The 12,523-nt window shown below is 39.5% G+C and overlaps 1 protein-coding gene across 1 annotated transcript in view; it reads right to left on the reverse strand.

Annotated features, from left to right (window-relative positions):
* The window catches only part of LOC115468630 (cytidine and dCMP deaminase domain-containing protein 1-like), a 61,704-nt gene that overhangs the window by 32,889 nt on the left and 16,292 nt on the right, over positions 1-12,523 (reverse strand). The window contains exons 4-5 of the mRNA XM_030200473.1: positions 1,559-2,137; positions 202-251 (exon numbers count right to left, since the gene is read on the reverse strand). Coding sequence (XP_030056333.1) covers positions 202-251; positions 1,559-2,137 — 629 coding nt within the window. The remainder of the gene's footprint in view (positions 1-201; positions 252-1,558; positions 2,138-12,523) is intronic.

A 12,523-nucleotide genomic window follows, 5' to 3' on the forward strand; every position in this document is an offset into this window, starting at 1 on the left:
ACACTTGAACATAAAGAGATAGTCCCTGCTCAACAGAGCTTACAATCTAATTACATCTAATACTATTTAGTAAATAGGCCCCTTAATATGTTCTAAATTTTTTTCCTTTGGTAAATGTGAATCAAAATCAATATAAAAACCTACACACATTTTGTACATATGACCAAGATAGGAACATGAAAATCTTATTTTTATACTTACAGATCTCCCTTCTGCCCAAATTACTGCTCCAACTCCTATTTTGTGATCCTCTGGAACAAAGAAAAAATGATCAATACAAATGAATATTATATTTTAAGTAAGTAAATGTGAGCCTCAACAGCAAGCTTCTATTCAAAAACGTCTCTTGCCCTGCCTTATTAACTTGCCAGTACTTGTGCTCATCCATATTTTCTTCATTAGAGTCTGCTTTCCATTTTCTGAAAGATTTCCTTCTCACTTTTACTGTCTCTTCCACCTCACCATTAAGCCATGCTGGTTGTTGTTTGGCATTCTTCAATCTTTATTTAACAAATGGAATATATTTTTATCTGGGCTTCCAAAATTATTTTTAAAATAATATTCACACCACATGTAAGCTTTTGATCCTGGCAACTGCTCCTTTTAGCTTTTCTTTCTAACTAAATTCCTCATTTTATCATGGTCTCTCCAGAGATGCCAAAGGGGGTCAGCCTCCAGGGAAGGAGATTTAGAGCCTGCCCATAGCTCCACCCCAACCCACCCATAGCTCCCCCAAGCTCCACCCAACCTGCCCATAGCTCCGCCCAGAACCACCCACAGCTCTGCCCCTGCCCAGCCTCCCTTTCCTGCGACAGGAGACACCTTGTAAAACATCATTTCCTGCTGCCGCAAGACCAGTAGCAGCAGATGATGACATTTAATGAAGGCATTTCCTGCTGTCCCCAGAAATGGAGCTGTTCAGCGGGAGATCCCGGCACTCTGGCGAGAGATGACTCACTCAACTTATGCATCCAGCTTCTCCTACATAGGCACCCAACTGTGGAACGCATTACCAAAAGCCATGAAAACAATGTACGACCACCTAAACTTCCGGAAATCACTAAAAACCAACCTGTTCAAAAAGGCATACCCTACCGACCCAATTTAAATGCCTGAATCCTGCAACACAATGAAACCAAAGCTCGTAATGGACACTACATAACTCTTCCTCTCTACGATTCCCCAATGAGTCTTTTATTGACTACTACTACTACTAATCACTTCTATAGCGCTACAAGGCATACGCAGCGCTGTATATCATACATAAAAAGACAGTCCCTGCTCAAAGAGCTCACAATCTAAGTAGGACAGACAAACAGACAGAACAACTAAGAGGTAAGGGAATTAAAGAGGAAGGGATAAAAGGGTACAGAGTAGTGGTTAGGAGTCAAAAGCAGCGTTAAAGAGGTGGGCTTTTAGCCTGGATTTGAAAATGGCCAAGGAATAACGAACGCCACAACGGTACTATGTAAGCCACATTGAGCCTGCAAATAGGTGGGAAAATGTGGGATACAAATGTAACAAATAAATAAATAAAAAATATAATGCAACAACTCACCAGTTCTATAAGTCAGTAATCTGGCTTGTACCATGCAGTGCCTTGCAATGTCCTGGGGCAAGCCTTGATGGGGCATTTCATCAGTCTGTTGTGAATTGCTGCAGTAAAACCCAAAATTTTGGTCTCTGGGTACACTGGATGCCACTGTGCCCAGAAGAAGAATCAGTTCTTTCATGTTATGCCTCAGATTGCTGAAATACGGATTTTCACAAAGATTTTCCAAACCTATAGTCCTCAATATTTCTTTATGCAAGTTTTCATTTGAAATTAAAAACAGTGCTTCACATTCCTTGATAGTTTCTTGCCTACATTTAGAAAAGAAGTCTGTGCTACACTCAGGTTGCATGTTCGCAATTTTCTGAATAAAGTCACACTTTAAGGACGTTTCCTCAACAAACTGTATCATGTAACACACCAAGGGTTGAAGCAGTACACATACATGAGCTCGACTATTTGATTTCAATCTTTCTACAGCTTTGGCATCAAGCGTTGCATCTTCATTGCTACAGTAACCAGCTGCTTTCTTCTGCAAGCTTATTTCAGGATCAGCAGGCCAGTAGGAGATTCTGTTGACACCAGCTGGAAAATAGAACACATGCATTGTCAAAAGCTAAGAGGCTGAAATTTTAAAAACCCCTAGGTGTCTAGAACTTCCTAAGTGAAAATGCCCCCCTTCTGAATTCCTAAATTTATCAGACACCTAAAGAACAAGTGGGCAGTTAGATGGATTAAGGGCAGAGAAGATAATTTAGATGTTTAATGCTACAATTCAGTGCTAGGTATATGGCCAAAACTAAGCACGGAGACAGCTAGTCTAAATGTAGATGGTATCTCCGTGAACTGAGCTACTGATCAGCCCACCTCCAAGGCCACAATCTCCTTTGTTTCACCACCCAATATAATAAAGATCCTTGGCCACCTCCTGTAACACCACCAAAAATAACCCAGGGGCCCCCCTGCTCCTCCAGAATGTCCACTTACAATTGCGAAGGATCTTCTCTCTTCACAAATGTGCATCATTGCCAACCTGAGCCTAACCATGCCACCTGCTACTAGTCAACATCATTCAGCACAGGTCAGTGGTGCTGGCAGGAGGGAATCACATCCCTCCAGCCATAGAGGACAGACAATGCTCTAGAATCTCCACTTATGATTCTGGAGGAATGGAAGGGCCCAGGATCTACTCTGGGGGTTGGAAAGCCGACTGACAATCTTCACTATATTGAGATTTGGGCAAGAGGGGGCACTCATTTTCAGCCAAGGCTGAACATCCTACAAAAGGAAAATTTGCAGCAGAAAATCTAGGGGTCCCTTTTACAAAGCAGCGGTAAGCCCAAAGCGGGCTTACCACTCGCTAAAAAGGAAGTACCACCGAGCTACTGCAGCAGCCCAGCAGTAGTTCCCACCGTCAGTGCGCCGTCATATCCACAGCTACAAAAATATTTTTATTTTTGTAACGTTGGTGTATACCTGGCAATAATCGGGCTGTGCCGCGCACTGCCCATTACCGCTGGGTTAGCGCAGGAGCCCTTACTCCCACCTCAATAGGTGGTGGTAAGGGCTCCCTCCCGAAATGGCTGTGAGGCAAGTGCTTCACTTGCCGCACAGCCATTTCCTGAAAAAAGGAAATACCCACCTTTTACCCGCTGTGGTAAAAGGGGGCCTCAGCGTACGTCAAATGCATGCGCCATCACCACAACAGGCCCCCTTTTGCTGCAGCCTGGTAAAAGGAGCACCTGGGTGCCTTAAACACAGCTGAAAAATTTCCTTCATCTAGACAGCCAGTTTAGGGTTCTGATGTGGAGGTGCTGCGATTAGTTAAGATAAAATGAACAAACAGCCCCTATTAAGCAAGCAATGCATAATTTGTTTTCCTCTACATATTTCTACAAATGGAAAGTGGGACTTTAGACTTCTCCAACAAAAATATACTTTTTAGTTTAGCAATATTCTATTCTATTTGGGTTTTTTTTTAATTATGATTTAAATTCTTGCCATCATCTTTGTATTGGTTCTTTTTCCCTGCTTTTAGGAACTGTAAACCCTTTAGACGAACTAATGACTTGGCAATTGATGACAATGACGACTAATATATCACCTGCATGAATATATCATGGCTTCTAACTTGAAACTTCTCAACGTTAGTGATCATGGATATTGAAGTTGTATACGTAAAGGTTATTTGGTGTTATCTTACTTTGGTTTATATTACATTTAAAAAAAGAAAAAAAAAGAACTTGAAACTTCAACAGTTTTGGGCAAGCACGTGGAGATTGGTTATAATCCATTCGACTGCTATATTTAGAGCGTGGTTGAAGAAGTCATACTGAGAAGAACATAAGCCTGTATTTTTTAGTTAACACACTATTAATTGTGGAATCTATTGCTGGAGGACGTGGTCAAAGCCAGTAGAATAGCTGTGTTTAAAAAAAGTTTGGATGAGTTTCTGGAGAACAGATCTGTTAAGAATTATTAGCCAGGCAGACTTAGGGAAAGTCACTCCTACTGCCAGAAGCTGTGAGTGAACAACAGTGAATTGATCTTCCTATTAGGATCTGCTGGATACTTGGACTGGTCCCTGTTAGAGATGAGATGTTGGGCTCAATGGATCATTTTCTGACCTAATAGACAGAGTTTCTTTTTTTGTATATTTAACATTTTTTGTGTATTGAGATTTGCAAAAGCTGTACAAAACACAATGATAATTATCAACAAAAACAATGCAATAAAAGGAAAAACATATCACCCTATCAAACTTCTCTTTTATACCCAACTGTATTTCAAGCAAACAAAATAAACAAAGGGGGGGGAGGAAAGAAAAATTGAAAGACAGAGAAAGATCCAAAGTAATTGAAATAGGAAGGGAAAAAATGCTAAGCAGAAAACCTCAAACATACTAAAAGCCAGAAAGAGGAGATTTCTGTCACTAGTAAAACTCAAATTACATAACATACACCAAATGCGCTTCCACTTTCCAACAGTTTTGCATCTTTCAGCGGTTAATCTTCATAATCGGTACCCGTAAGCCTCCATGTAAGTACAGATGGAACCCCCTGGTCCTTCCAGGCAGCAGCCAATGTCAGTTTAGCTGCATAGAGCAAGTGGCGAACCAAACTAATCTGAGCATTACACAGGACTGGAATAGTTCTGTTAAACAAAAAAATATATACCAGCACCCCACCATATCTTCAGCCCAGTAATCCAAAGGATCTGAAAATGAATACTTTTCCAGAAAGCCTTAGCTTTCGGGCACATCCACCAGATGAGCCCATGGTATCAGAGACCCCATACTCCTGCCAACATGAGGGATTCGCATGAGGATACCAGTGACTTATTCGATCTGCAGTCAGATACCATCTATAAAGTATCTTAACATTAATGTTCCTTAACATTGGAGGCAATAGCAATGATAGCCAAGGATTGTTCCATAGAATATCAGTCAGATGGCTCATATGTTACCCCTAGCTTCTGCTCTCACTTATGCTTATAAGCCAGATCAGGTGGTCTAAGATCCCTAAAATAATTACAGCGGGAAGATTGCTTGCCTGTCGCTGGTACAATCACCTTGTAACGGGGTTTGTTGTTGTGGCTCAATCGCTGAGGTGTCTTCAGTTGTGAAAGAATGAGACTTTTGTCTATAAGGTAGCCATCAATTGAACTGTGGATTATCAGGACATTTGTGTTGCAGCGGACATGTTGGACAGTTGGGGTAGATGAAACTGTGTTATTGGGTTATTGTGGTGAAGCACAGTTTTTGAGCAACATGCGAGATTGTATGCAGATGTATGGGAATTTTGAGATGTAATAAATGTTACAGTGGATATTATGATAATGTTATTTGTGATCAATAATTAATTAGTGCAGTATATGAGTAGATGATACAGCATGACTAATTATATAATCAATTGTAACCCTTGTATGTGTAATAAAATAATCATAGGGTATACCCACTAAATATTTGGCAGTCAGAGTTTTGTTGGTTTGATGAACCAATGAAGAAAGCAAAACAGCAGCCATTGTCAGATCACACTTTTAAAACCTTTTAAGAAGATATGGTGAGTAATAAACAATTTTTCAAAGGGTATTAATTATAGGTTTTGGATTGTTTTTTTTTTTCTTTAAATAAAATGCCTCTAAATTAGCATGATTCTTTATAGCAGGCTCATCCAGGTTCAGTCCTTCAGGGCTGCAAACATCCCTAATGAATATGAATGAGCAAGATTTGCATTGCCACTGCATCCGTTATATGCAGATCTCTCTCACAGATACTTATTACAATATACTCAACAACTATTGCATTTATATTTATCTTTATTACATCAATTAATCTCATAAACCTAACAATTATTGTCTAAAATCCCCATATATCTACCATTCATTCATTCATCCATTCACTCTAATTCACATTTATAAAACTAATATCAAAATATCAAACTCTATAACATTAGAACACCCGGAATAATAGAATCACTTATAATCTTGTAACAAAATGTTTTGCTTTCAATAGCAATACTGGTGTGAAACTTGTAAATTACACTGACATTCAAAGCACTTATTCTTCATTACGATCTTCTCTTGATCTATTGATAACCTGCTGTGAACTCTGTTACCATGTGAAAATTAGTCCATTGATTAAATCAATTGTCCACCACAGCAGGTTAAAACAAAAAGTTACATTCCATCGTAAACCACAACTGATTTACTATGTGCTGTAGTATTGAATGACAGTAGTTCCATTCACCGTGACTCCACTCTTCACGGGACTAATGTGAATCTTTTCCTTGACTTTCAAACTGCTTCACTGCAGCTGTCCTCTCATTTGTTTACTGAAACACTTGTACACGGACCCTACACGATCGTGTTTCGCAAATTATGCGTCTTCAGGGGTCAGTAATCTATGTAAACAACAATAATAGCATACATTTGTGTTTCACAAACAATATTACAATCCTTTTAAAAACCAGTATTATAACCTCTTACCGGCTCTACAGGTGGCCAAGCATTCAACAATCCTGGATGTGCCGGTGGTAACGCCTCAAAAGACGCCCACACATGCGCATACCAAGGCTTCACGGAGACTGAGTTTAAATACCCTCTCACAAATTTAACAATCCTGGATGTGTCGGTAGCAACGCCTCAAAAGACGCTCACACATGCGCATACCAAGGCTTCAAAGGGACTGACTTTAAATACCCTCTCACAAGTTTAACCACTCTACTTCTTTATTTAACCCGTAGGGGCTTACAGTGTTCCAAAGGTGAATTAGCCTTTGTTCTTTTCGCAATAGCATGCGAGGCACATTACCTCCTCTTTCAAAACTAATTTGACTCAAAACTACAAAGCGAAGATCCTGAACTTCATGTTTGACATCCACCCAATGTGAAACCAATGGAGCTTCCATTCGTTTAGTACGGAGATTACTGAGGTGCTGTGCTATCCTAACTTTGATCTTTTTAGTAGTCAATCCAATGTACCATAGTTCACAGGGACATTTTATGCCATACACACAATTTGTAGTATTGCAGTCAGTGTGAGCCTGCAAACGATATATTTTCTCTGAATGAGGAACATTCACTTCATTAACTTGCATGGCATACCTGCAATATACACACCGATTGCAACTCCCATGGCCAAATTCCTCATGTGTTGCATTACATGCAGTATTATGCCTTGCCAATTGTTCACCTAAATTTCTACCTCGAGAAAATGCAAACCGAGGAAATTGCTGAAAAACTTTGTGTATACCTAATATAGACCAATGACGTTTCATAATTTGTATAATTTGACTAGATGACTTAGTGTAAGGTAGCACACAAGTCAGCGGATCATTTTTTACAGATCTATATTTCTGGTTATCATGTGATGGATGCCATTCATTGTAGTTGTTGAACGCTCTCTTAGCCGCTTTTTTTAAAATTCTATCAGGATATCCTCTGTGTTGAAAACGTGAAATCATTTGAAAAGCTTTTCAAATGATTTCACGTTTTCAACACAGAGGATATCCTGATAGAATTTTAAAAAAAGCGGCTAAGAGAGCGTTCAACAACTACAATGAATGGCATCCATCACATGATAACCAGAAATATAGATCTGTAAAAAATGATCCGCTGACTTGTGTGCTACCTTACACTAAGTCATCTAGTCAAATTATACAAATTATGAAACGTCATTGGTCTATATTAGGTATACACAAAGTTTTTCAGCAATTTCCTCGGTTTGCATTTTCTCGAGGTAGAAATTTAGGTGAACAATTGGCAAGGCATAATACTGCATGTAATGCAACACATGAGGAATTTGGCCATGGGAGTTGCAATCGGTGTGTATATTGCAGGTATGCCATGCAAGTTAATGAAGTGAATGTTCCTCATTCAGAGAAAATATATCGTTTGCAGGCTCACACTGACTGCAATACTACAAATTGTGTGTATGGCATAAAATGTCCCTGTGAACTATGGTACATTGGATTGACTACTAAAAAGATCAAAGTTAGGATAGCACAGCACCTCAGTAATCTCCGTACTAAACGAATGGAAGCTCCATTGGTTTCACATTGGGTGGATGTCAAACATGAAGTTCAGGATCTTCGCTTTGTAGTTTTGAGTCAAATTAGTTTTGAAAGAGGAGGTAATGTGCCTCGCATGCTATTGCGAAAAGAACAAAGGCTAATTTACCTTTGGAACACTGTAAGCCCCTACGGGTTAAATAAAGAAGTAGAGTGGTTAAACTTGTGAGAGGGTATTTAAAGTCAGTCCCTTTGAAGCCTTGGTATGCGCATGTGTGAGCGTCTTTTGAGGCGTTGCTACCGACACATCCAGGATTGTTAAATTTGTGAGAGGGTATTTAAACTCAGTCTCCGTGAAGCCTTGGTATGCGCATGTGTGGGCGTCTTTTGAGGCGTTACCACCGGCACATCCAGGATTGTTGAATGCTTGGCCACCTGTAGAGCCGGTAAGAGTTTATAATACTGGTTTTTAAAAGGATTGTAATATTGTTTGTGAAACACAAATGTATGCTATTATTGTTGTTTACATAGATTACTGACCCCTGAAGACGCATAATTTGCGAAACACGATCGTGTAGGGTCCGTGTACAAGTGTTTCAGTAAACAAATGAGAGGACAGCTGCAGTGAAGCAGTTTGAAAGTCAAGGAAAAGATTCACATTAGTCCCGTGAAGAGTGGAGTCACGGTGAATGGAACTACTGTCATTCAATACTACAGCACATAGTAAATCAGTTGTGGTTTACGATGGAATGTAACTTTTTGTTTTAACCTGCTGTGGTGGACAATTGATTTAATCAATGGACTAATTTTCACATGGTAACAGAGTTCACAGCAGGTTATCAATAGATCAAGAGAAGATCGTAATGAAGAATAAGTGCTTTGAATGTCAGTGTAATTTACAAGTTTCACACCAGTATTGCTATTGAAAGCAAAACATTTTGTTACAAGATTATAAGTGATTCTATTATTCCGGGTGTTCTAATGTTATAGAGTTTGATATTTTGATATTAGTTTTATAAATGTGAATTAGAGTGAATGGATGAATGAATGAATGGTAGATATATGGGGATTTTAGACAATAATTGTTAGGTTTATGAGATTAATTGATGTAATAAAGATAAATATAAATGCAATAGTTGTTGAGTATATTGTATGAATTTAGTGCAACTATTTATTGAATGATACCTTAGACAACATTGTGACAGATACTTATTAGGGATATCCTGAAAACCTGCTCTGCTTGCAGCCCTCGAGGACTGAACTTGGTTAAACCTGCTCTACAGAAATTTTTCTTGGAATCTACATTGAAGGTTTTATAATGACTCATTTTGTGATATCCCTTCATGTTTTTACTTACTATAAATTTAGAAAAGCCAAAGTTTAAGATTTAATATCATCAGAAAGGTACAGTAGGTTTTTAGGTGGGACTTGAATATGATAAGAGAGGCATGGTGCACCAGATCAAGATTATTCCAGGGCATAGAGGTGGTAATTCTGTAACATAAGTGCCAACAATTACTTGCCAATTATATGTGTAAATGTTTAGAATAATGTACTGTAACATGGTGTCAGAATTATTGAGCAGATTATGCTGAATCAGATATACCAATTTAAAAATGCAGCTTTTAAAAGATGTATTGAAACTGCATTTCAATACCTTCTTTCCCCTTTTCCCTGGGAAATTCTGGTAGCAGGGCTAGGCAATTACAAACACTTAACAGAGACAAAAGGTAGCTTTCTTCTCCTCCCATCTAAAACAAAGCATGACTAGGTGGATACCTGAAGGCTCATCAGGACATCTCCGAAAACCAAAGACCCAAGAGACAGAAAGTCTGGAGAACCCATTGACAACAAAGAACTCAGAGGAAACCCATAAACAAAACATTTGCCTGTCATCAGAGGTATACCTGCCCCCTCCCATCAGCTATCAGACAAATGGGCACCAGGACATCTGCAGAAAGGAAAGACTTATAATGTGACCATGTGAACAGACTACAATAACCATAATGCCTTGCAAGCTATCCAGTGCAAACCAGGAAGCAGGTGCTGGGACTCTGTGATCATATCCTCCTGCAGCTTGCAAGATATAAAAGCAAAAGCTGTTTCCCCAAGAAGCAGATTCTCCCTTCAGCTGCAAGCAACTCAGATCCATTCACTGCAGAAGCCCTGCTCCCTGCTCCTGACCACATGGCTCATCACAGCATGCTTGTGACAAAGACTCTCCTGTAAGTTAAACTGTAACCGTAACTTTTAAACTGGCTACCTTACTTAAGTACAGATTATCTGTAAAGATCTCTTAAAAGAACTATATCTCGTTTGTAACCTTATTTATATGATTGCATTAATCATATTGTAACTTAATAAACCTTTTTGAAGCTAAAAATATAGTCTCTTTGTGTCCTGGGTGCATAACTTTAAATCTGGAAATGCAGGACACCGCATTTCAACAGAGATATTTAATTCATTGCAATTGTAATTATTGTTGCTTTAATTAGCAACTGGTGGAGAATATATATATATATATATATATATATATATATATATATATATATATATATATATATATATATATAAAATTATAAACATTAGCAAGTGCTCTAGAGCTCTTTCCCCCAAGATAAATCATTTCTTGTAACAGTACAAGGTTAATACAATTTTGAAATACTTAAGCTTTCTGAAGTGGGACCCAATATCAAACACTTCAGAAAGCTTAAATATTTCACAATTTTATTTTAACATTGTACACTGCATGAGAAAATGCAATGATTGCTTACCTGGTGACTGAGTTTAAGATCTGATGGTCTGTGAAGGTCCGTCTGAAAACGTATGAGCATATTTAAAAACTGAACAGAACATTATTGAGAAATTATAGCTGATTTGTTTTTGTTGAATATCATAATATGGGAAGAGAATTTTGAGTTTTATAACTATGTGCCAGCAGTTAACCCACCTAATTGTTACTTATACACACGAATGCCCGAAGCTCTAATCTATAAGGGCACGCCTAAGTGGCATCGTGCGCATCTGCAAGAGGGGTGTACAAGTGAAGCTAGGGTGGGGCATGGGTGCGTCTCCCACTGATGCACACACTTTATAGAATACTATAAGATGTGAGTATAAGCTTGCTGCGTTTACATGTGCTCATTTATACCAGCTACAGACCTGCTGTAAGTGGTGAATGTACATTTTGGCAGACCAATGCTGGTTTGAACTAGTATTCTATAACAGAAACTGGGCACCCAGATGCCATTAGATAATTGGTGCAAATCATGCTGCATCTGGGTGCCCAAATGTGGATGCCAATTTACAGAATCGGTATCATAGCATGTATTTGTATAGATGGGCAGAGCTCAAACTTACATAACACACAGAATACTGTAAGTCGGTGGTTCCCAAAACCTGGTTCTCGAGACACCCCAGCCAGTCAGGTTTTCAGGATATACACAATGAATATTCATGAGACAGATTTGCATGCAAATCTCTCTCACAAATATTTACTGTGGATATCCTAAAAGCCTGACTGGCTGGGACATCTCCAGGACCGGGTTTGGGAACCACTGCTGTAAGTAATGTGAGTATCTGCAGCACTTAGGAGCTCCCGCTTACAGCAGCTTGGTGGCTGGTATAAATGCAAAGTGCATACGGATTTGGTTATGCTAACATTCTATAAAGGAAAGTAGGTTCCTACAGTCCTTCATAGGATACGCTCCTACCAGGTGCCCTGTTATAGAAGTTCCTTCATAGTGCAGCTAGGTTGGAAAGCATGGAGAATTGAGTTTGTAACAGAGGAGAAGATAAGCAAATCTGATGTTTTAAATAATGCAATGGAGAGCCCACTGGAGGAAAAAATAAAAAACCTCAGCAAATCATTTTGCTCTAATTTTCAAAATTAAAATTTGGCAAGAGGGAGTGGCCAAGATGGCAGAATGGCAGTTTGGAGCTCCATACCTGCTCAGCATTTCTTGGTTCTTCTTTGAAGCTTTCTTTTTATGACTATGCCTCATACAAAGCGAAAAGGGATTCTGAAGGCTCTTCCTGTGCCAGCTCGAACCTCCTTGAACAGTTTGTCTCCAAACAATCTCAGGAACTGCCAAGAGAAGAGGGTCCTAAGTGTTTGGGTGAGGAAGCGTCCATACTCGAGGCAAGATGTTTTGTTTTGGGTTTTTTTGCTACATTTGTACCCCGCGCTTTCCCACTCATGGCAGGCTCAATGCGGCTTACATGCGGTTTCTTTGTCCCCTCCAGCATCCACTGCTCCACTGTGTCCGGCAGCTGTTCGCGCCCTGTCCACAGGTGACCTGGAAGCAGTTGGTGCTTCTTCGGAACCCTGAGGCATGGGGGTCAGGGATGCTGAGGAGTTAGCTGTCGATGTGGAGATAACAGGGTCTGCAGCTAGTTCGCTTGAACCCACAGCGGTGACTCTGGAGGTAATCTGGGAGATTCTGAAGCTGGACTTGACGGTC

The sequence above is a fragment of the Microcaecilia unicolor genome, chromosome 4 (assembly GCF_901765095.1).
Source record: "Microcaecilia unicolor chromosome 4, aMicUni1.1, whole genome shotgun sequence".
Taxonomy (NCBI): Eukaryota; Metazoa; Chordata; class Amphibia; order Gymnophiona; family Siphonopidae; genus Microcaecilia; species Microcaecilia unicolor.